The 26,653-nt window shown below is 32.3% G+C and overlaps 1 protein-coding gene across 7 annotated transcripts in view; it reads left to right on the forward strand.

Annotated features, from left to right (window-relative positions):
• Positions 1–26,653, forward strand: part of LOC126739081 (gamma-aminobutyric acid receptor subunit beta) — a 177,295-nt gene that overhangs the window by 83,441 nt on the left and 67,201 nt on the right. For all 7 annotated transcript variants that reach the window (XR_007661547.1, XM_050444587.1, XM_050444588.1 and 4 more), the window contains exons 5-7: positions 14,142–14,213; positions 14,279–14,433; positions 17,028–17,110. Coding sequence is in view for 6 of the 7 variants with exons in the window: in XM_050444587.1 (XP_050300544.1) it covers positions 14,142–14,213; positions 14,279–14,433; positions 17,028–17,110 (310 nt within the window). In the remaining variant the exon portion in view is untranslated. The remainder of the gene's footprint in view (positions 1–14,141; positions 14,214–14,278; positions 14,434–17,027; positions 17,111–26,653) is intronic.

A 26,653-nucleotide genomic window follows, 5' to 3' on the forward strand; every position in this document is an offset into this window, starting at 1 on the left:
ATTTCGCAATCCCGATAATCCAACTAAAAGGAGTTACAATAATCTTTTGAAACAAGAAAGAGTAATTATCGAGCGCTGCTTTGGGCAAATTAAACGTCGATTTCCAATCTTGAAGTATGTTTGTCGTGTTAAAAGTGAAAATATTCCAAATATTATTATATCATGTTTTATTTTACACCACATTGCAAAAACATTGGGAGATGAAGAGTTTCAAGAAGATGAACTCTTTATTGATAATAATGAAAACGATTTTGTTGACTTAGAAGACGACCATGTTCGTATTCGAGGACAGGAAGTGAGACAAAATTTAGCTGATATAATCTACGATATGAATATCTAATAAATTGATCCATGTGTCACCTAGGTTAGTATTAATTATGTAATAGCTTATATTATTTCCGTTTAGAAAGAAACACTCATCTTTGTGTCACACAGTTTAGTAAAAAACATGTTACAAATTACCTAAATGATTCCGTTTGAAAAGAAGCGCTTATTTTTTTTATTGTTAGTAAATATGATAAAGGGTTCGATGAAATTACTATTTTCTTTTCATTCTGTCACATCAGTTAGTAAGGAATATATGTATGTAATAAATTATTTGTTTGAAAAGAAACTCAGATATGTTTTTTATTTTAAATTTATTGTTTACAAAATACTGGACAAAAAAATACCATTATATTATGGTTTCTAATATTTTAATTAATTCTAATGTAGTAATAACAAAAACGAATATAGTACAAAACAAAATGAAAAAATACTTCAACTATGCCCAAAAAAAAAGTATTTACAAGTCCAGATATGTCAAGGAACCTACAGCTGTAATTTTTTCAGTATTTCCACTTTTTTCCATTATTTCTTGAAGTTTCACATTGTAGTATTCCCTCTGCACCCTGGTGGTTTTCAGTTGTTCTAATAATACCAAGCGTTGCAGCTCTGAAGTGGTCAAACTTCTTGTTTCGTCTGTTTCGTATGTCGCTAATGCATTTCTTTTTGAGGATTGTATGGCAGAAACGCTGAAATTTGCATAGTTGCCAGGATTGTTACTTTCTGTTACTGATGATGACGAACTCTCATTTTCAGCAGTTATACTTTTTTCTTGTAACACGCCACAAGATTTGGCCCCTATAAAAATATTTTTATTTGCAGGGTGATAAAAGTTTTATTGTTGAAAAATTAGGTTAGAATTACAAACACACGAGTGACCCGACCGAGTTAGGGTAAATGACAAAAACGTCTATAAATTGGATGTACATAATACTTATAAAATTTCGTAATTACGAGGTCCCTGATATCGATTAATAAATTGTCCTTGCAAAAATTGTATTTGACCGTTATCATGTTATCAACTACTTTTTACCTAACTAAATTATCTCTGTTCATTTATGGAAAATCGGAGGTCGGAGTTTTAGGTGAAAACCCCTGTAAAGACGTCGAAATGGCCCAAAAGAAAAAAAGTCAAGCACAGAAGATTAAATTGAGAAGTATTGTTGCCTTGAAAACTAGTGGCTAGAAATAAAATTACAATTGACTTTTGACATGGCATGACACTCAGTTTTAATAATCCGTCCTTCGTTTTCATAAAGAAGATCAATAAACTGACTTTAGCTCAAAAATCGATTACGCAAACACAGTAGTTTTTCACATTTAAGAAAAAAAAATCAACAAAATTAAAACTCTTACCTGCAATTCTACTAACTGTCGAATTTGTATCACCTTCCATTGCTTTAAACAACAATTTTTCCCAGTCCAATAACTTTATTTTTCGATTTCCGGTCTTATTAATATCTGTTTTTTTCTTTAGTCTTGTTTTCATGTTATTAACTTTCTTCGTTAACTTGGTGATTTCGATTTTCTTTCCAAAAAAAGCTTCATATTTACCTGTAATTCTTTCGACAGCTAGGTCTTTCTTTTTCTTTGCGCTTGGAATTTGTGATTTTATCAAAATTTCAGGGTATGAGGCTTGTATCTCCTTTGCAATAAAATTCAATTCACTAATATTACTCTGTGGTTCAACTTCCTCTTCACTAGAAGTCATTTTGGTTTTTTTTACTACTTCAGTAACAAGAAATATAGATGAAACCACAGACACAAAGGAACCAGCTTATTAGTCTGAGCCAAACGTAATCACATGAAATTAAACAAGTCTCGACCTGAGGTTTTCGCCACCTTTTGCTCATTATTATGAAGCATTTGCTCGTGAGTAAAAGGTTATCGTTATTCATATGTAAAGAAGTAAATCCTTATGCTTCTACCTTTTGCTCAGAGCATTACCTTTTGCTTCTACCTTTTGCTTATAAGCAAAAGCTTCACTTTTATTCATACGGGCCAATATCTGATACAAGATTCGAAGTAATCGAATCCTTCGACCCCAACTACTCGTTACTCGAATACTTTTTTAAATCCCAAATTTCCATGTCACCGGTGGCTGCTTATGCGTACTAAATATATTTTATTAGTAAAATATGACAATATTGTTAATAAAATGAAATAAAATAAACCGGCGCCGATCGGCCCAACAATAATTAATCATTTTTATTTATACCTATTTATATTTACCCGGCGTTGTCGCCAGTCGCCACGCATTTGCTTTATACTTCGATACTCGATACCTTGTTCTAAGGAAAAGTATTTGAATTTGTCCGTCGTGCCCGATTACTTGATAACTTTTTATTAGCATAAATATTAAAATATCATTTTGTAAGATCTGACTAAAACTTGATTATTCTCAATTATACTCAAAAAATCTAACAAACGCCAAAGTAAGCCCTAAATTTGATATAGGTATTCATATAAAATCTTAATATTCGCCTGTATATTGACTAACAAGTATACAAGTAATGACTACTTTGTAACGATACAAAATATCTGATACTTTGATATAAAGTATGAGTATCTACTCGACACTTATAAAAGTAATCGATGCACATCACTACTATTTTATACAGAACTTAACAATATATATAATATATGTATGTATATTCTCTCTCAATATAACTCTAATATACGAACGGTAAATCTCTCTTTTTCTATCTCCTCTAACTCATACTCCTCATACCCCTTTTCAACTACGAAGTTTTACTTCAAAAATATTTCTAAGAGAGCCTAAAAAAAATAATAGGAAAATAGCCTTAAGCAATAGACCAATTAGACCAAATTAGTGTATTCAATGTCATATAATGTCTTATATTCAATACATCACAGTCAAAATCATCAGCAAAAGGTCAAATATTTGGCCAAATTTAGTTTCGTCCTTGTTGAGTAAATGAGAAAACAAGACTATACATTTTAACGAATGTCGACAAATGTACCTGGAATTTCTCAATAACAACAAATTTTAATGAATCATCAATAAGTATTTAATTGCCTTCAAAATTTCCAAGCAATACGGTTACTCCAACAAAATCCAATCACCAATACACTTTTTACAGACTGTGGCTCGACTTCTTTAAATTAGTTTTTGTGCGACTTAAATCGACTCGAAACGTATTGTTCGAAGAAGCAGTTTGAGCTTGGTAAATAGACAAAGTCATTGGGAGCCATATTGGGTTAATATCGTACTTGTTTGACCAAATAAATTGAGGTGAGATGGATTATCGAGGTGAAAGTCCTTTTAGCATAACTGCGATACATCTAATTTTCAAAATATCATACAAATAATTTGTGTGAAATGTAGTCAGGAGCCATGTAGAAATACAGCCGGAGCGATAACAGAGGACAAAAGTCTGGAAAAAACTAATAAGGCTCTCTGGTTTTTAGGACTTAAGAATTTCAAACATTCCCACTCCTTTCTTATATTGCCTGCATGCCCAGGCACCGAGACAAACTGAACCCTGCAGCCCACCTTTACCAGTTCCTTCAGGATCTTTATACACTCCAATACTAGCTTGGAGCACACCTAGCGTAGTAGCCTTAATAGCAGCTCTGCTGTCTGAGCAGATTAATATGAATATGCAGTGCTCGCAGTTTGGGATTTTCTGTCCGCATTTCAACATAATAAAAACTGCAACCCAGCGAATATACCCTACTGGTATGTGGGACCCCACCACAGAACCCTGCAACAGATCTGTCGTTCATTCTGGAGCCATCTGTATACCAGATGGTCTCCTTATTTAATAATAAAGACTTATTGAAATGTTGCCACTCTTGTCTGCCGTGGATGTGGGTCACAAATCTCTTGCAATCCACAGTCTTAGGTATACAGTCACTGCCCACCAGAAGAAGAGCGAGACTCTTGTACAGCCTGTGACCAGTTTTTGCATTACCAGTTTTACCACACCGTAGTTCATCGAGAACATGTAGCCAATACGCAGTCCTCATTGCCTGGATTTGCAACACGAGGTCTAATAGCTGAAGACTCTACAGAGTCTCTAGCGCACTAGTTGACACCGTTCCACCAACCAACAATGCCCTCCAACAAGTATTGTGTCAAAGTTGCGTGTCCTCGTAAATAGTAGAAGCTGTGATTTTTTGGGGTTGATCCTCAGACCACCCGAGAGGAACTGTTTATCTATTATACGCAGACTCCTTATCATTACATTTTGGCGGCATTCTTCCCTGGGCAAAAAATTACTAGTCTGTATAAATCCGTTCTATTTAAATATTAATTAATTAAGGTGTCGAACACTAAATACCACAACATTGGGATTAAAACTCCCCACTGCAGGTAGTTCCTAGCATCCAACGTTTTACCAATCTCACTGTTGCGGATACATAACGTTACGAGAGCATAGCCTCTATCCAGCTCATCAAACAGAGTTCTGAGCCATAGCCCTCGAATGCTTAGCAGGTTACTGCGAAAGAGTTGTTATTAACCGCCTCTTCGCGGTGGTGTGGCTTACCATTCCCTAGAACACTCTCGACCTTTCTCATGAGTAGGTCCAGGATCCGTCAATCAGTCCCTCAATTGTCTTTAGCAGAAAACTGGTGAGGCTGATTGGTCAATACGATTTAGGGTCTGTGTAGTTAGTAGTCACGCCATTACTTTAAGACGTAGCCCGGGTCAAGGGAAGTCCTGAAAAGTCTGTGTGAAGTATTTAGCTCTTGTGCTAGCTCTTTCAAGCTAAGGTGAGGATTTCCAAGCAGCAAGTTCTTGACTTTAGCGATGTTTCCTCAATCACATTCGTTTTTGGAGCGCTTGCCCGAAGCACATTATTAACCTCCTTACAATACCTCTTTAAGGATTTCATCCAGGCACTTGTGTTTTCGATAGAACCGAGTCGCTGTAGGGGTAACCTACAATTATAAACGATTCCGCTTAAAAAAACTTACAAAAAAATTACAAAAGCCTGGAATATTTAAATATCAATTTTAACTGATTCGAAGAAAAACCAAAAGCATAAAAGGTAGTCCAGATGGAATCCGGAAAAGAATCCATAAATCCACAAGAAGCCAAAAATGGCTGAATATGCCTTAAATTCTTTTAAAAAAATTGCAATCATCTCTGAGGAATTTTTGCAAAAAAATACGGCTTGAGACAGGTCAATCTTTTAAGTTGGCACATGACTCATGAGAGATGCAAGAAATATTTGATGTCCTCCACATAGAGATAAAACACAGGACTCACTCATCACAAATAGGCACGCCTACCAAGAATAAAATAGGTCCTAGAACGGAACTTTCTGGAACTTCACATTTTATTGTTAAACTCCACAATTCACACCGTTTAATAAAATATACTACTTTATTATTACTTATACGTACTTCTATCAATCAGATATAATTAATTTAATTTTTGTAAAAGAATATCATGCTCAACATTATCAAAGGCTTTCGATAAATGAAAAAATGTGGCGTGAGAGTGTAAGCCACCCTCAAAGTTCTCAAGTACTTCCTCACACAAATCCATGACTTCTAAGCTGCAATTTCCTAAAGCACACTTAAGTAAAGATTCAAAGATATTTTCAAATATAGAAATTAGTGAAATATAATAACAATAAAAATAATTTTCAACAATCAACTTTATCAGGCAGTATTAGTTGACTACTCCTGAACATAGGCTTCTTCTATTTTTTCCATGTTGATCTGTTTTGTGCTGAGAGTTTCGTTCTCCCTTCTTCCATTCTTTCTCGACACTCATTTTGGCGTGGTGACGAGTCTCGCGTCCATACAAAATATAGTTTCTTGTATATTTTCTATTTCAGATTAATTGATATAATCGGTTCTTTGAGGATATATGCGAGTTTTCCAACTGCTGCCCATGCCACACCGCTTTTCCTCCGTATTCTGAAACATCTCAAAAATCTGCCGTATTAGTTGACGATCTTTTATTGCCTGGTTAAGTTCTTACACATGCCTTCTAATGCTAGAGGAAATAATTTTGAAGGAAGTGTTGTGTTGTTATATTTTTTGTCTACTTTAATATGTATTGTAGCATCCTTGCAGATATACTGAATGAGGCTTATATATCTTGAGTAAGTCCTCGTATTGCCCATTGCCCCCAGTACCGCCCAGGTTTCCTCTGAATGGAAAGCTTTTCTGTAGTCAATAAATGCGAGGGGTAATGAGATATTTACCGTACGGTTTGAATGTGATCATTTGTAATATATTGATCCTTTGTAAGCCGCTTCGGAACACGGCCTGTTCATTGTCTGGAAGAAATCGAACATTTTGTTGAATCAGTTGGTTATGATTTTGATAAGAAGCTTATAAAAAATGTACAAAAAACTGGTCGGTCTATAGCTTTCAATATTGATTTGGTCTCCATTTTTGAAAAGAATTATTACCACATCATTCTTCGAGACATCGGAAATTTTTTCGTCCTCCACACATTTGTTGAAAAAGATGATTACTGATCCATTTACTATTACATATCTATTGTAACGCAATCTCCTCCTAGGGCCTTTTGATTTTTCGTCTACTTCAGTGCCATTCTCAGGCTTGCAGTATCAATCTCTGGGACGTTTTCGAATCCCAAAGCCGTATTCAGGATTACCTGGTCTATACGCTGGATAGTGGATGTGATCTGTTCTCTGTCTGTCACAGCTTGTCCTTAATGGCTCTTCATTTTATATTTGCGCTAATTTCCCTTTGTTTTTTTGATCGGAGGACTTTCATATTCATCTTGCTTTCGATGGCTTCTTATATGATGTTTGTATTATGTGATCTTACGACTTTTTTAGTCGCTTTCTTTACTCGTTTGTCTAGTTCTCGGTGATCTATTTCCAATCGGATAAGGGAGCCTTATTGGCTTTTCCAAGGCTATTGGTCCTTGGTAACCTTCGAAGAGACATGACTCAATTTAGTTTTCATCATTTAAAAAAATATTTGGAGAAAGTCTCTATTTCTAGAAGAAAAACCGAGGAAAAGGAGAAAATACAGTTGCTTGCCAAAAATAGGTGTATATTAAACATTTTTAGAAAATTTTTAAAATTTGAATCATTTACTTTTTTTATTTTTTGAAAATCTACCAATTAAAGTATGAAGCCCCAAAAACCAATATATTTCTTAATTTGAATTTTGACAATGATGTAAAATATAAAAATAAATTACCGGTATCAAATGTACTTTGAAAAAAATACCATGTTAATACAAAATAATATTTCGGCCTTGAACCCTAGATGTGGTAAAGCCGTCAATTTTTTGGTGCTCCATCTATTGTTCCGTACCATTTTTTCCACATACACATATCGTAACAAGATTAAATAAACCACTTCCATTATTAAACGATGTTCCATATAACACACAAAGGCACGCCCAAATTTTCTGACACTTGGCCTGGAAATTCTGGAATTAAGCCAAAATCCCGGATGCTGTGCTCCGCGCGCTCCAATTTCGGAAATAAGGGAATGTTTGTCTAAATACTAAATAGCGGACGGTTATTTATAGTTCATTTGTTCAAATTTATGGGCGCGGATTTTAAAAAAAGGGACTCGGGGGAGCGTAACAAACCGATCATTGTAAAATTTCGATTTAAGCTCGTCATAAATTATTATGACGTTCTTCGCTCTGTCTCAGCACCTTTTTATTCAAATTTAAGGTTTGAACATTATTTTTTTAAATTTTTATTCGTTGTGCAAACTTTTTTAAATTACGGATTCAGGCCTGTATTCCTTTTTTAATTTTTTGTCCCTTTTAAAAATTCCTATACCTTTGTACAATTTACTATAAGGTAGATTCTTTATCCAAGGTAATTAATTACAAGAAAAAGAGCACTCCATCTTCCCCAAACTAATTATGCAAAAATACACAATAAATAATTAACCAACTGATAAATATTAAAATTTAGGAGGCTCCTTCAATTTCAATCTTATTTAAGGGGCCACTCAAATGCTTAAACTTTACAAAATATTCATCGGTAAAGGGGTGCATAAAAAGTAAGCCACTTTACAACCGTTAAAATTTTATTTTTAGATACTTAATTGGGTTCACGTTTAAGCGAGTCAAATTTTAATAATATTTTTTAATAGAAATGAAGTTGTTATTTTAAAATTAACGACTCATCTAAGCTGTTATTTGATCAAAGGCCAATACAAATTACTATAATGAAAGACTATAGCAAATGTATAATTTCTGGTTAGAGAATCTATATTTTAGTATAGAATTATTGGCTAGCTTATTCTAGAAGGTTATATAAGAGAATTCTGATTTATATAAAATTCAAAGCGGTTTGATTTTTAATGTATTTTGTTTCTTGAATTTTTTATTATATTAGAAAGGTAATGCTAGAAATATTTCTTTTAATTTAACACATTGGGCATTTTTAAATTTGTAATTAATTTACTATTAATCTTTCACATACAACCTTAAAATATGTTCCAACATGCTAATTTTATTCTTTAAGTGAATCCTGATCATTAAAATAAATTAACCATTCCTAGGCCAAGAATAAAAAAATATTGATTCGGTTTTGAAAAAAATAGGATGCCCATTTAAGTTATGCTAGATAAAAACTTTAACGAGAAATATATTTAAATAATTAGAAAATTATTTATTTATGCTAGAAATAATTGTATTGAGATGTTTTGGAGTTATAATTTCTCAAATTCCTTTCAAAAAAATTTTGTCCTAGGGCTCTGTATGTTTTTTAGAAAAAGTGAAAATAGGTTAAATTCTAAAAATCTTTGTGGTGTATTTTCAAAAATGTTAAAAATGCTAAACTAGGCCATGAAATTTATTGAGGAATATATATACCAATATTAAAGTTATCTCAAAGTTTACAGAATTAAATACAAGTTTTCAAGTATTTTATTATGAAAACTTTGGTTGTAATTTGTTTTATTATTGTCGAAGTAAAGAAAAAAGTATTCTATGAATGTTTTATAAAAAAAAATATTTTTTCCAAAAATTATTGTTTTTTTTCATCACTCTGTATACTCCATAAAAAATCCTAAAATAACTATCCAGTAAAAATTTTGGAATAATGCCTATAACTATTTTTCAAAATCTCTGGGCCTTTGAATAATCCGAAAAAAAAATTGCATTTTTCAAATGTCCATGATATTTTTAATTTTTGGGAATATATTCACTCAATTTTTCATAAATTGATTACCACCGCGGTCTTATACAGGGTGTCCCGATTCATGTGGGAAATCTCTCGGATTCAGGTAGAACATCGAAAAATAATACCGAACGTTCCTATAACAAAAATTCCTGCGTCCTTTAGGAGGCTGTATCTTCGTAAAGAAGACCTGTAGGAATTTTTTTTATAGGAACGTTCGGTATTATTTTTCGATGTTCTACCTAAATCCGAGAGATTTTCCACATAAACCGGGACACCCTGTATATTTTCATTATTTAATACTGTGCAGAATTTAAAAAAATTCATTATTTATTTGATTATTTATGAAGCCAAATGACAACCCACTCTTCCAATGTTATTATTTGAATTTGAGTATATTTATTTAATTAATAAAGATTAAAATGAATTGTGAAAACACAAATTAGGAAGTTTAGCAACTTTCTAATTTAACAAGTTTTATCCCTTACTTATTTTTTTATATTTTGTTTAGCAGCACAGTTTTAAATAATGTTATTATGGAAATAGTCTATTTGACTAACAATTATCTAAATAATTATGAACCACACTATTTAATTATTTTTTCTCATTTGAAATTCAGTACATTTTTTAAAAATCATTTAATTATAATTAATAGTGATATTTAATTGTAAAGAAAAAGTTTTTAATTCAGGCCCGGTTTCCCACTTACTTTCCCACTAAGTGGAACCTGCATAGTTCCAGGAATTGCCTAGTAGTGTAGTTCTTTTCCACTCTGGTGAAGATTTGGCTTCTCCCAGGACTACCGCCTTGGTCTGGCTGAATGTTTGGCAAAAGCATAGAATGTGAAACGTGCTCTCTTTCTCGTCCTCTTTCTTATATATATCTACTTTCTATATAGGTGCTTGCTGCAGGGTGGATGGCCTTTGAGCAGCTCTGCTATCTTTTGTTGTTGCCTGCAGTGGTCCTGTTCTCAGTATTCCTGAAAAGTGGACTGCTTAAAAGTTTTATTTGACATTTTATTTTTAAGTTTTTGGCTTCAATTGAAAACCCAAATTTGACCAATTATGAAATCAGATTAATTTATTGAAAAAAAAACCTTTTTTATATGGTATTAAAAAACAACCAAAAACAAAAAAATTAAATCTTTTTAATACACGTTGAGTACTTATATTAGTACTTAAATTCTAATTAAATTGTTTTATCAATTTTATTCAATAAACAAATTGCTATAATATGTTACATTTTTGGATATTCTTACATTCAAATTTTATAATTTCATTAAAAACTCAGTAATAAATAATATTATCATGAAACTAGACTTTTATTGGATTATATATAAAACCAAACATCTATTTCATTAATTATGAAATTTGTGCACATTTTCGTATTTATTAATGGTTATTTGAGGTATTTTTGCATTTTTAGCCATTTTTAATTTTTTCACTATAAACTTGAAAAACTTTCATAGATAACTTCCATCACATGTCAGTGTGTTAAGAAACCAGAATAATTTATTAAAAAAGACCATTCAATCATATAAAAAAATAAAATAACACAAAAACTTAAATCTTTTTAATAAACCTTGACACCCTTCCTACACAAGTATACAACCTTTTAAGAAATTACCTTTTCAACACTTCCAAGCAGCTCTTTAAATTACATAATAGAAATTAATGACTTCGACCAACCCTGTACAAGATTGCATGACCAGGAAAAGAGGGTAACTGCACAAGTTACTGCATAATGGGGCAATACATGTCTGCATCCAAGTTTCTTTTAGTACGAGGGCAGGCGAATATTCATGAAACCGTCACCCAATAACGATAAAGTGGAGTAATGCTCTTTTCGTGATCACTTTCAGTAACCTGAAATGTGCAATAAAACCACTTTGAGGGTGTTATAAAATGTAACTTTTCAAGTGTCGATTTATCATCGCGTTATTAAAGTCACTTTTTATTTTGTACACCTCATGCATCTTAAATCTTATAAAAGATATCTGCATAAGGTTATAGAGTTTCTTATGGTAAAAAAATGATGGCCATTTGCCCTCGTACTAATACATTGTTTATAGCGAAAAACTTGCGATTTCTTCAAATCGATTTACCCCTTAGAATATCTCAACCTTGAGCCTATTTCACGACCTTTCCTGCCGTAGTAAACGGGGGTTTTCTGAAGTGTACAAGGTGAATTTGTATACTTGGTAATTTCATATCGATTTAAATGATTAATTGTTTATAATATGCACAATCAGTTTCGATGTTGTGCCGCAACCTATTTTTAAACGCCCCGTTAGCTTGATAGAAAATAGCAATGCTGAACCGGGAAAATATTTAATAAGCCGTGTTTTATGCATAACTTGATGGGATATGACAGTCATTTTTTTTCAGTTTTATTGATGTATTATTTGTTTAGTGAAGGGGGTTTAATTGAGGCTTAAAGCTACAGATTAGTCCGAAATATTTTCTGATATTTAATATTTAAAATGGATGTTTTGGGGAGATTTATTTACTTATGGGCCAGTATTTTCTTGATAGTAAGAGCTTTTTGCTGGAATTCGATAAAAACAGTAGGTGAACTTGTTTCTGCTTGAAAAATTAAAGATAAAAAAAATCCAATTCTATTTTCAGTGAAGATTTCTGGAAAACTAATCGTTCGACCAATGATCATTTCAGATTGTCATCCTTCCTCATTAATTGATTATCCGTCAGATTGCACCAATATCTGGTGTTTTTGGAGACAAATTTTAAGGGCCAAAAGTGATATATAACAGATTGGAGCAAATCTAATGATTCAGTGATCATAATTCCAATGATAACTCCAACATTTTATACTCTGACCCTTGAGAAAGTCGCCTTTGGTTTGGCCTTTTTTTTTGTTAACAAAATTATATTTAAGAATTTTCGAAATGGATAAGCTACTGTAGTAACTTATAATTTATTAGAAATAATTTTTTGTGTAGAAACTTGGCAAATAAGAGAAAAATAATAATCATTAATTTTTTAAACAGAAGAATGTTGAAGGATTTTTACGTACTTTAACCAATACAAATTGCTTCATTTGCCATTTTTCAATTGCATTATAAGTTAACAGTTTCATGATCATTGCTATATAATACTGAAGAACCAATAGTTCGATCAGCATAACTCCATAACGAATTAGCAACTTTTTGGTCAGCAGCTTTTTGCTAGTATCTCACCAAAAATCTGGATAAATGAAAAAAAAATTCTATAAACTTTGTAGAATAGTCAGTACATAGAAGATAGGATACATACATAGAGTACATAGATAATAAGAGAGATCCTAATTCAGTTTTCAAAATCTAGTATATAGGAGATGAATTTCGGGCTAAAGAGAGGTATATATTTTAAAGCAGTTTATAAATTGCTTCAATTCCTATACATATTTTGTCATCATTTACGTATAAGCTTAGATATTTTGTCTTTTTAGCTAAAATTTTAAATTTGAAGAAACATTTTGTGGAAAGTATCCTACATCATAAAATCAATTAAAATCATAAAATTTAAAAAAATATATTGCAGTAGAGCCTTAAAGAGACAGAATTCATTCTCTCATATATTATCTATATTATTATCCTTATTCAGGAAATAAGACCATCCAGAAGGTTATACCTCTTCTAGTCTGTAAGATCTAGCATTTTTCGAGACAAATTTTTTAGTCAAAGAAATCGTTAAAAAAAGTAAACTTTTAATATTCTCAATGCGCTCCTGTAATTATTTCCTCCAATAGTTTATAAAGTATTTTATTAAGGGTTACGAGGTACTGCATCTCAGCAAAAAGCAAAACAGATTTTGCCCTAAAATATCCCTTGGTATATTCCTTATATAGATACCTTACCCTGTATTTAAAAAATATTTGCTGAACATGTACAGGTAGGTAAAGCAAAAATATGTAACTGAATTCTTTTTTGAAGTTTGATCTTAATAAAAAGAAGTTCTTGTCCTCATCAGCGATCATAGAGGTTTAATATGGAGACGACCTTATAGAAAGGTGAAACCCAAAATGGGAGAAACAACAAAAACCAAGAAAAAAATTACTCTTGCTACTATTAGCTAATTGTTCCTTATTTATAGAATGAGCCTCAACTCTCATTTAAGTTATGCACAAAAAATACTCGTTTTAAAAAATAATCCAACAATTTCTTATATCCCTCCCAAGGTGACCAGCTGCGATTACCCTATATTTACTAAACCGGCACAAACGAAACGAAACTAACCCAATTTAATTCCTCCCCAAGGCGTCCTAAGTTAATGTTACACTATCCGGAAATACAATTCCCGAACAAAAGACGCTCATTGTCGTTATATCTCTATCTAAAACGGAAGGAGACTAAAAGTGCCTGATAATACATTGATTTAACACTGAAAATTAACAACGGCCAATGCTAATGTTGCTCTAATGCAAATTGGATCGCTATCTGGCCTTTGGATAAGTGTGGCGAACCGAGCCGAGGTCGGGTTAAAGTGAGTTAAAGGGGTGTTTTCTTATAGATGCTCTTTTTTCAGATGCCTTTTTTTGGAACTAATTTGGGGTTAATTTGAACTTATAATCATATAATAATTAATTATTTGCAGGCTTGCTTTTGCACGTACGCATTATGCATGACTTAGCTTATAGTTTCGTTCTTAATTCTATATTTATATGATTTGATAAGAAATATTTCTAATATGCGTTTTCTGTTAATTAGGATTTCACATTGGATTTTTACTTCCGACAGTTCTGGACTGATCCGAGACTTGCATTTCAAAAGAGACCTCAGGTAAGCATATATACACGCTAATTTTTCTTATATAGTTTAATTGTTTTTTTCTTGTGATTTTTCAGGTAGAACAACTATCTGTGGGCTCTGAATTTATCACAAACATATGGGTGCCTGATACGTTTTTCGTAAATGAAAAAACGTCATCTTTTCATAAAGCTACCACGTCGAATGAGTTTATCCGAATACACCACACGGGTAGCATTACTAGAAGTATTCGGTAAGTATAATTTAAATAAATAAATTTAACGGACTTTTTAACAACATAATTTGACTAAAAGTATGATTTGTCACGTTACTGAATGTCAGTTTTTTTATAATGTCCTTAAGAAATGCAAATTTGATATTTTTCCCCGTTTCCTAGTTTCTCTATATTTTTTTTTCAATTTGCATGTACTGTCAAGTAGTCGAAGCTATGTTTATAAAGAAAAATTAAAAATATGCAATAAGAATAAGGTAATAAAACAGAAGAAACTAGTAAAAATAGACTAGGACCTTAGAAACCTTCGATTGAGTATGTCAGATGTACAGGAACATACAACACCTGACTGGGCAGGAGCATTGGCTTTTGGTTGCCTCCGCCTCCTATCTCCGACTTAAAAAGCAAAAAAAATCACGAGACTGTAACAACAAGAAAAAGATTATAAACCAGTGATTGACCTGCGTTTGGTTCGATAACTTGTATTCTTTCAATGAAGAAAATCTCCTTTATGCAAATTTAAAAACTATTAATTTTTCTGTGCAAAACATGGAATAATTTTTGTTTATTTCTTCTTCTAATTAATTGGAGATCATAGACTGTCTGAACGGAGCTTAATATTTTATCAGCTTTTCGTGAATTTATTCATTAATATACCAATTTAATTAAATCAACCCGTATAAAAACATTTATATTAAAAAACGTCCGTACTCTATATTAATCTCCAAACATGAATTTTTCCTCATTAAGCCGAAACCGTTCAAATTTCAAATTAATATACACGTCCGGCAAAATCAATTCATCCAGGATTATTAATTTTTCAGCTATCAATTTAGAAAATTTAACGCGGGTAAAGGGGCAGGGAAGAGGGATAGGGCAAGTCATCGCGGCGGACGTAATGCAAACTTTATTATTTCATGACTTCTCTTCGATGAAACAAATTAAATTTTATATTTCTCCGCATTAGACCGCATTTTCGTGAATATGATAATGTAATTTTCTGTCTAGAGTCTAGGGTCTAACCTTACGTTTTACCTTATTAAATGGTTAAATGGTTTTGCTGTTGTGAATACGGAGAGTTTAATTAGAGTATGCCGGAGGATACGGTTTTACAGCTATGATATGGACACGGCAAGGGTGCGCTTTTAAAAAAATAAACAATTAGTTTTATATTAAGGCAGAGGTTTGAAATATTTTTAATCCAATCCGATGCTTGGAAATGCTCAGTTTTCAAAATTATTTTAATTCAAATTTGATACTAATGGTTTACATCTGGATCTCGTTTTTCTATATCATGTGTCCCCTAAAGTGTAACCCCTATAAAATTTTTGTTTTTTAACCGATTGCTTGATCGGGCTCGACAAACAGTTTTTCAACATATGCCAAATTAGTCCCAGGGTCGTACTTATACGAGTAATTATAATTATTATACGAGTATTTAAAGAAGTCAAATTTTACAAAAATATACAAGAGCATTTAAAAAATAATAATAATGGAATCTTATTAGAATCGCCATATATTATAACGTTATACAAAATTCTTTGATGTACAGACAACATATCTAGGACACCCAACATAGAGACAACAGGCGTGTAACGATTACAATTTAGAATCAGTCTCATAGCCCTATTTTGAATTCTTCCAGTTGGTCAATTCTATACTGTGGCAAGTTAAACAATAATGTTGAACAGAACTGTAAATGAGGAACAGCAATGGCGTTGTAAAGTTTTAATTTGATGTACATTGACACATTTTTTCCAACTCTAGTGATAAATCCAACTTTTTTTGAGAATTTTCTCATTACATAATATGCATGAGCATGGAAATTCAGATTGGCATCGAAAATTGCTCCCAAATATTTAATTTCTTTGGCATACAAAATACTTTCCCCATTCACAGAAATCTGTATATTGCCCAAGTCTATAGAACTTAATCTAGATCTTTTGCCAAATATACAAAACTTGGATTTACTTGCATTTAAACTTAGTTTATTTCTACAAAGCCAGATGAATAAGTTATTGAGTTCAACGTTCATCATCTGTTGCAGTTGACGAATGTCTTTACACACCACATATAACATTGTATCGTCCGCAAACAACACCACATTACACCCTCGCACTACCTACACCATATCGTTGACATACAATAAAAATAGCAAGGGGCCCAAAACCGATCCCTGTGGCACACCATGCTTTACATTAACACTTTCAGATGAACTATTTTTGTACATGACTCGCTGAACTCTACCACTTATACATTATTTTTAAGGCCTAACCGTTCTAATTTCCGAATCAACATTTCTCTACTCACGGTTTTAAACGCTCTCTTAAAATCCAAAAACACAGCAAGTACTAGATTGTCAAAGTCAAGGGCCCTGAGAAAACTATCAACAATATTAATAATGACAGACTCACATGAATGATTCTCACAGAACCCCGATTGGTTAGGTACAGCTATTTTATTTATATTACAATGTTCGAGTAGCTGTTCCTTAACACATACTTCAAGGAGCTTTTCATAAATAGGTACGGTGTTAATTGGCTGAAATTCATTATACAATAACTCATATATATAATTCAATAATTTCATTTTCTAATTATTATTTCTTTTTACAGATTAACTATAACAGCCTCCTGTCCAATGAATCTTCAATATTTCCCAATGGACAGGCAACTTTGCCACATTGAAATCGAAAGTTGTAAGTAACTTTTTATTTAAAAAAATTTATCACTTTTGATTTGAAATTTTGCAAATTTATAAAAGAATGTATTATTATAATAATTTGCAAGATAAGAAAATCAAACTCGAAAAACGTACAAAGGGATATCAAAAGATACCTGTACATGTGCTTTGATTGTAATTTCTTCAGCTATAGCAAACTATAGGTCACAGTTTGTCCACTCTAAGGTTTTCCATGCTTTATTATGTAAAAATCAGCTATTCACTAGTCTTTATATCTAACAAAGTTAGATTTTATTAAAATTATTTTATTTTAATCAATGGTGGATATAAAGGCTGAAATGTTTTTTAAGCTTTTCAATTTTTCTTACAAACTTAGCACCGTTTTAGGTTAAGTATCACACAAGCGAAAAGCACTAACAGATAGCTCTTGATCCCATTTATACAACTGAATATTAAAAATGTACAAAAAAAAAGATTATTTTAATTTTTTTGAAATGATTGCTAAATGAAGTTTAGTTTTTGGATTTAAATATAATGCCATTTTGGAAATTTATTAAATTCGGTTTCCTTTAATTTCAAAATAGACAATATCCAAAGTTTTGTAGAACTCGTCAAAAGGAGTTGATATACCAAAAATCACCGATATAAAAGTTGCATAATAAAAGAGATAGTGAAACATTAAAAATTTAAAAAAATAATGTCGATTACGAATTAACGAATGCTGTACCAATTATCCAATTCCAATTACCAATTATCAAAATTGGTGTTATTGTATGGTTCGATCAGTAGTATCAGTCTTTTAATAATACATATTTAATTTGTTTAATTATTTTGCGTGGATAAATTGTGTTTGCTAAACCATGTTTACGCAAACAATAAACTATTGGACATAACATTTACCTATGGAGTGTGCCCACAAAACGCAGCTGCAGCATGCAGGTTGTAAGAAATCATCGGATTTCACATATATTTGTTAATTTAGTTATTAGACTTCGTAACTGAGGGTATTTAAGAAAAACAACGAGTAGGTCACGCTGAAAAAGCTGCAACCTAAAATGTTACAAATTCTAGAGCCATAGTAGCTGAATATCAAATTTGTTATAGTAAAGTACAACAACAACGGTATTATCCTTATCATTATCAATGGGTACAAGCATTACAAGCTGAAGATCATCCTAGAAGAGTTGTATTGTGTCAGTGGCTTTTGGAACAGTTCGGCAGAAATTAAGATTTTACGAAAATAATTTTGTCTACATATGAGGCCATATTTGTACGAGATAAAGTGTAATATTTATACGCATCAATCATGTTTGGGCAATAGAAAAGTCGCGTGATGTAAAATAATCTAATTTTCAACATAGATCTTCAATAAATGTTTGGTATCGAAAATGTCATGGTTTTTCCACTTCCACTGACCGATAAAATTTATTTACATTTTCTTGGACACAATCTACTCCAATTATTAGAAAATATTCCTTTAAATGTGAAACAGAATATACAGTGACCGCCTAAAGTTCCGCATAAATTTGATAAAAATTAGAGACATGATTTTTTGAGAAAACGCTCGGACCCGTCGATTTTTATTTTAAGTTGCGCATTATTTCATCTCTAATTCTATTTTTCAAATCTTCTACGTTGTTCGGCTTCTCAATATAAACTATATTTTTCAGGTACCCCCATAGAAAATAGTCGCAGGGATTTAGGTCTGGTGACCTGGCCGGCCACTCTATGGGCCCTCTTCGTCCTATCCATCATGGCCCTATTACTTTATTTTCGTACAATTTCGTAAATAGACGTACTTATTAGTTTTCTTGTTATTTAAATGTAAATATTTCGGAAACAGTTGAGTTTTGAGATAAGATGTGTAATACGAAACTTGCTTGGAATTTCGCCTATATTTCATAAATGCAATAAAAAATATAACATTCTATTTAAAAATATTCCGATGACGTCATATCTTTTTTTTTGGTCCACCCTGTATACAAAAATTTATGTGAAATGCGCAACTTAAAATAAAAATCGACGGGTCCGAGCGTTTTCTCAAAAATTCATGTCTCTGATGTTTATCGAATTTATGCGGAACTTTAGGCGGTCACTGTATATGGTTCCTACAGTTACCGAATAGATGTATGGAGAGCAATGGACCCATTTCTTGACCTCCTCGCTCCCCAAATTTAACGCCGTGCGATTTTTTTCTGTGAAGCTGTTTGAAAGAGTTGTTGGTGTATGATGGTGCAGCAGTAAATACTTTGAAAGAACTCTCAGAGCGCATTAAAAATTTTTGTGATTTAATTCGTGGATTACAGAATTTTATTTTCAAAGCTGAAAAAGAGTCGTATTTTCACCGAGCAACAATTTTTATCCATTTAACTTAATAAAGATTTTTTTTTAAATTTCAATAATATGAAGTAACTCTCTTAATATAATTTTTTTATATAAGTGATTTTTGGTCTATTAATCATTATATCATTATATCTCTTTTGACAAGTTCCACAATGTGTTAAAATAAGTGGCTCAACTTTTAAAACACTGTGTACAATTAAAAATACATTTTATTTTGTGTTTTAATAGTCATTAACTTAGTCTTTTTTTGATACGGTCCTGGTTAATATATATATCACACTAGTTCACAAAGAAAACTTGTGACCTGACTATCTCTGTCTCGCATATAATATCAAAACTTAAAATTTATATTGTATTGGACTTCTTGGTCAAAAGTATTAAATAACGAGTTAATGAGTAACCATGTTAATAGGTTTATCTTAATTTTGAAAAGAATTTTTGCTATTTTTCTAAAACATTGTTTATAGTAAAAACTGAATTTTGGGGAAGACCGATGACAATTCTAACGAAATAACCATTTAAACTTTTGTACTTGATAAGGTAAAGTAATAAGATTTTCGAAGCATATTCATTAAACCAAACTAGGTAAGAATATATATTTACACTTTGATATTCCTAAATATAAATTAAAAAATAAACTAATGACTAGGCGTAATATATAATGTAATATATTGAAAATTCTAATTAATTAAAGATAATTAGAGGTAATTAAACAAAAAAGTATATGTATGTTGGTTTATATTTTATTTTAAAGAAAAAAACGTATATTTTATATATAAACAAATTTCAATTTGAAAATTTAGAATCAAAATTCTGACAAATAGAGGGTCTTTTACCGCATTTAGAGTGTACTCATAAAGCGCAATGGCTGCACTGAAGCCAATCCTCGGTGCTTCCCTGATAACATCCGCAAAAAACTAAGCAGATCGCATCGCCTTCTTTAGAAATTTAAGAACTGACATCTTGAGATTTCCGTTTCTTAATACTCTTTTTATTTTCTTATTTCCCCTGTATAACTTTTCGTTTAACCGACTATACTTTTTTGTCAGTGCGTTTCTTTAACAGTTCCTCTTCAGGTGATTTATCTTTAACTTCATTATAGCCATTACTTTTATCAAGACACCTATCTGTTATGCAGCTAGGTGCAAAATCATCTTCAGGGAAAATATTTTGGTCAAATGGTGCACGAAAATCCAGCAGTAATATTTTTCGGAGTTATGGCTTACGCCAAAGTGTCTTTTACTACTCCTGGGCTATCGTAGATAGTCATCCTCTTTTCGGGGTTATTTCACATCCACTTATCATATTCATTGTTAAAAAATTTGTTAAATGATCTGTACACTGAGCGATTCAGAAGTTGCGTGACGTGTGAGGGGGGAAAGAAAGGAGTGTTATGAAGTTCTGGCGGCAATAATCTATTACAGGAATAGATAAATGAGATAAGTGGTTATCCAAAATCAGTAAGATTTTATTATTTTCAGAAGGCTTTGGGAAAGAAGCAAAATGTTTTATATAAACCAGAAAATGTTTCATACAACAACTTTAATTAGCGGTTTCTTTACATCCAACAAAACCATAACTAATAAAATGCACATTGAATATATTGTGTAGTTCAAAATTATATCTCTCCAGAACGTTAGCCAGGTTGCCAAAAAATTTGAGAACATATTAGATATTGAAGTTCCTAGCCCTAGCGAGGCTGGTAGATTCCATGGTTCGTATAGACAAATACGAATTTCGCCTAAGAAATACTATACGACACTTGAAATTTGAAAATTAATTTATAGTATCTATGAAATCAATCCGAACAGCAACAAAACTGAAAATTTAAAAAAAATGTGGTTGAGTACAAATTGTTATAAATAAAAATAAAATTTATCTTCTGAATCCGAATTAGGGTTAATTATAATGGGGTCAATAGTCAGTAAAATGCAATATTCATTTTGTTTTTTTATAACTTTCTAGATAGATTTCTTCCATATATCTGTGTTTTTAAAATCATTGATAACTGATCGTATGATTCCTACTACAAAAGAACTGTCAGTTAGGTTAGGTTGGCTTATTGTTTTTTTTCAAATTATCTCAATTGGATTAAAAACACTAATAGTAAAGAGGCAGGCGTAAAACAGTATGACCATTTGATTCACACTTTGTCATAATCATATTCTTTTTTTATACCTTCTAGTAATTGTTTTTGTAGCATTTTTAGAAATTTCCATAAAATTTAAAATCTCATTATTCTTCTTGTTGTTTGGGATCTTTTGGTATACATGTCGCCATCACTATCACCAAATTTGGAGGTAGATTTGGCATCAATTGTTGAGCAAACCATATCTCAAGAATACCGTCATATCTTACTCGTCTTATCTGTGGTAGTCAGCGGATGAGTGCTCTATATTTTTTGCCGACAATAATAAGGCATTAGGAACAAAACCGTTGTATGTAATATGAGGACCTGGTAACTAACAGAACAACGTCCATTTATTGAGTACCTAGTACTTATATCCACCTAACCATATTTAACAACATTGTGTGTGTCGAATCAAGTTTCATCAAGAAACACTATATTTCTTTCTGCGATATTTTTTAACTTTACGCAAATACTCTTGCCGCGATTCTACTTAGAAATTTCGTTATTATCAATATTTTACTTGATTGCTTATATTTGTCTAAATCTAATAAAATGTTACGTAAGGTGTCCAAAGGTTTATATTTATAATCAGAATAGTCCATCAGTACTTTCGACTGATTATTTCCAACGTTGGTACTTTGTTTTCCTAATAAAACTGGTTCGACGTATGACTTCCTTAACGTCATTATCAACGTGTTTAAATTCCTCTTGTGCTTCACAGACTTGTCACTAACATTTGCTGCTCTAATAATTGTGTAGATGGTAGCTGGATCGGGCTAGTTTATAGCCTGTCCAAGCGTTAGTCTGCTAAAAACCAGCGGTAACTATCAAAAATGTCAAATTACGTCAGGGTTAAGGCTATCGCTTAGATGGGATGTTTTTAATATTGCGGTCGATCGATTATTTGTTTACATATATATTCTGTGGCGCTATATTGTGTACATGGACGTTGTTCCTAAAACTTTATTATTCTTATGGATGGAGTTTGAACAAAGCACACTTGTGGTTTTACACTTTTGTATATTTTGGCAAATAAATATAATATTATAGTAGTTTTTGTTAGTGTTTATACAATCTGTTTTCAAATTTTTTGATTTGTCAACTGTCAACCGCTATAACTTTCCTCCTAAGCAGGGTTACTGGCGATTAAACCGATGATGTCATTTGACTTCTCTCGGTAAATACCAAATATCGCTTATATGAAGCGGTATTTACTTTTGGTTTTAACCACCCCTCGCTTGGACAGGCTATATTACACATTCCTATTCAAAATTTCGTTTTGCGATTTCGTTTTTAAGTAATCTAAAATATTTAAAATAAATCTTTGGTTTTCAACATGTAAGTCTTTATTTTAAATTTCAGCTATGTCCGGACTGAAATTAGTTTCTGCACGGATTCCGATACGTCTAGTTTAGTATAAGTGTTAAAACGTCTCCAAAAGGCCAGAGTTTTTAATATTTTAAATATCACTATCATTAAAATTTTTGAAAAACAATAGTAGCGACAGCAAAACAACACCAAAACAAGCAAAGTAGCAATACGATACAAAATGAGCACTCTTAAGACACCTGCTAAGTGGGAATAAACTAATTAAAACCTAACAAACCAGCAATGGTATTCATTCTAGTACCGTACACATTCAAAGTCAAGCTCGGGCAAAAAACATGTTGGTTTTGTTGCTCAATGTCACACGCATTAAGGCCGCTCAATCTCTCTATTACAAAAATTGATCGTTGAACGGGCCGCGGTTTACTTTTTGTAACGTGGCCATTCGAACTGGCTTCGTATAGACTGTAGAGTAAGGGCGACAAATATGGAATAAATTTTTTTTAAAACTGCAAAATTTTAAGAACTTTTTTTATTTTTCGAACACAAAAATATTAAAAGTAATTAAAAAACATGTTATATTAAGCTATTATAACTTGTATTTGTAAAAAATAAAAACGTTTCAAAAATCGTACTAAAAAAACTAAAACATTAATATTTCCCTTTTTTAAAAATAGTGTCACATATTATATGGAATACTTAGAAAACTAAGCTAAATACTAAATCTATTGGCAGAAATCGCAAATATAAATACCAGATACATATGAGGTACATTGCAAATGACGCCATGAGTTGCAGGATTTGCACTGTATCCACTGTTTCTCGGATTTTTGCTTTCCAAAAACTTTCCACCACAAAACAAGCACTCTGGATTATCAGAAACATCTGGAACCTTTTCACCATTTTCGCCAGTATATAATGAATCATGTGAGTCATCATCTGCCACAAAGTCTTCTTCAGAAGAGCTACTTGATTTTTCTAAACAGTATCCCAAATTTTTTGTCTTACGCTTAGCTTGACAAAGATGGCTGTTGACGTGCTGGGAGTATCGGAATCAGTCAAGCTTATTTTACTCTGCCCAATTTGTTTTTTAACTTGAAGTTTTGATGTAGTTGAAACAGATGCTTTTGCGGATGATTCCAATTCTGTTTTTGTTGCAAATTGACGCAGTTATTACGGCAGCTTTCCCTGCTTTTTGTCCTTGGTTGCTGGTTTTTTTATAAATGATTGGGACAGGCGAGACCATCTCAGGAGTTACAATATTTGTTGGTGGCGTCGGATTTTCAGTATCTTGAGGTACTGTAAGAGGGACAACAGCATCAACTTCATCTTTTTCGATAGTTCCGGAGGCAAGAAAGTCAGATTCACGAAAGACATTTGGATTAAGGGGAAAAATTCCGGGTGGCTTTAAAACCATTAACAGCAATCTCACCACGCTGAACTCTTAAATAAGCCTTGCCGAAAATTTCCATCACATCAAATGCAGTTACTGGTCTGACATTTTGTCGTACCCACGTTCTTATCTCCTCACTGTAATGAGCTTTGAATGGTCCCATAAAAGATTCGTCAAGGGGCTGAAGTTTATGTGTTGAATGTGGCGGTAAGCACACAATCGTAACATTATTTTCTCTGGCCATATTAATGACATCAATATTGCGAGTGTAGGCTTTACTGTCGCTACAAAGTGTTCAAACTATTTTGTAAAAATGTTATTTTGTATCCACCCTGATGGATGACATTCGAACTTTGTTCCAGGTGGAGCCCCCTTTATAAGCTGCGGGCTTATAAGGGGGCAAAATACTACTGTAATTAGTGAGCCTCGTTCTGCGGAAGTCATGCTACAAATTTGTCGTTTACCTTTACGTGCAATAACTTCTGGTATCTTTGAAGGCACTATAGAGAGACCACTCTCGTCAACGTTGAAAACGCGGTCTGCTGAATAGTTTTTTTTACATATTCATTCGTAAAAGATATTAAAAAATGACTGAACGTTTTCTTTGAAAAAGCCCTTGGCTCTAGCAAAAGATGTGCCTGTAGGTCTTCTAAATGATAATGTATCTGAGTGCCGTCTCATAAACAGCCTAAGCCAGCCTTTTCCAGCTGTTTCTTTGCCAAAAGGATTTGGCAGATTATTTTTAACAGCAAGCTGATTATGTCCTATTCCTTATGTCTTTTCTGGTTAAACCAAAATACTTACTTTCCATATGAAGTAAGTACCTTATAAATTCATCTTCTAGTTCTTTTGTAAGCACTGTTGGTCGACCTAGTTTTGTTTCAGCAGAGATATTTGGATCTTCGTTTTTATGACAGTGTCTAAAAAGGGTTGTTCTGGGAACATTGTAAGTTTTGGCTGCCTGCAGGTACCCCTTTTTCTGTTCCTTAACAGCACAAATTGCTTGTATCAAATAATTTTCTTGTTCGACTACCTTTTGACCTATACTGAAATAAAAAAAAATCATATAGTTCTATTTCATCATATAAAAATTGAGGTTACTAACGCAGAGTACAAGTACAAGATTTAATAGGTTTTCAATGGCCTCTCTTCTGTTTATTACTTTTTTTTGCTTTTGTAGTTACAATAATTGTTATTGATATATTATTTAGCAAATTTGGAAATGCTTTTATAGCAACAAAATATCAGTATTTTAGTATTCTTAATGGGAATACTATTCCATATTTGTGGCTCAAAAAATTCCATATTAGTGACCCTCATAACCTAATCTTATAATATTCTAAACAAATATTTTTATGTTAAAAAACAAACTTACCTAAAAACTATTGTAAACTATGATATTTGAACTGTCACAAATGCACAACAGTTTGAATAAAAAATAAGTATTTTATCGCTAACACACGGAAACAGTAAGATCTGCAAAACTTTTATGATGCCGCAAAAAAAAACGACTGTTCATGGTGAGCCAACAAAACAAACTAGAGACGGACCGATCGAAAAAAAACCGTAGATGAATGCACTTTAATAGAGGGCGCTTGCTACTTTTTCTGGTTTACAACTATTCCATATTACTGACCTATTCCATATTTGTCGCCCTTACTCACTGCACACTTTATTATGGGGATGGTGTCCTACTGTTGGTTCCTTATTAACTTTTTTTTTGTTTAACAAATCCATCGCGTGAAACATGGCAAAGGTCATCATATTGCTTCTCTGAAGCCCTTATAATGAAATTTTCATTGACAGCTCTGTTAGCTGTTTCCTCGTAAACCGATTGTGGCACTTGTCCTCTGTTTGTTTTTCTCCGTCTCGGTTTCATTTTGCTAAATCAAATTATGGATATATGGAAAAAATTTAATAAAATTTAAATAACTTACATGAACTGAATAGTTTATCCAATCGGTGACAATTGTAACACGTCACCCGACCTTATGTTACAAATGACACCTACCCGAGCTCATTACTTGTTTACATGCTACGACTAACCTAACCTCAACTTTTCACCGGCAAAATATTGGCGATACAGACCTCAATGCACAGAAATTATTGATTTTTCTGTAACTCATGTGCCTAAATTGTTCATGGACAATACCATTAGACATAAAAAAAACTTTTTAAGTAAAAAAATTACGTTTTGGCAAACTGTTGAAATTAAACTACGAGTGCAGATAATTGTCGATAGATAGCCGTACTAGACAAATTGTTACAATTGTCACCGGTTTCCCCTACTTTTTCTTAGTAAAAAGTAACTGAAAAGGAGTATGATATTGACGTGTTCTCGTATTTTGTAAAAGGATTTTAAGACC

This window comes from Anthonomus grandis, chromosome 8 (genome assembly GCF_022605725.1).
Source record: "Anthonomus grandis grandis chromosome 8, icAntGran1.3, whole genome shotgun sequence".
Taxonomy (NCBI): domain Eukaryota; kingdom Metazoa; phylum Arthropoda; class Insecta; order Coleoptera; family Curculionidae; genus Anthonomus; species Anthonomus grandis.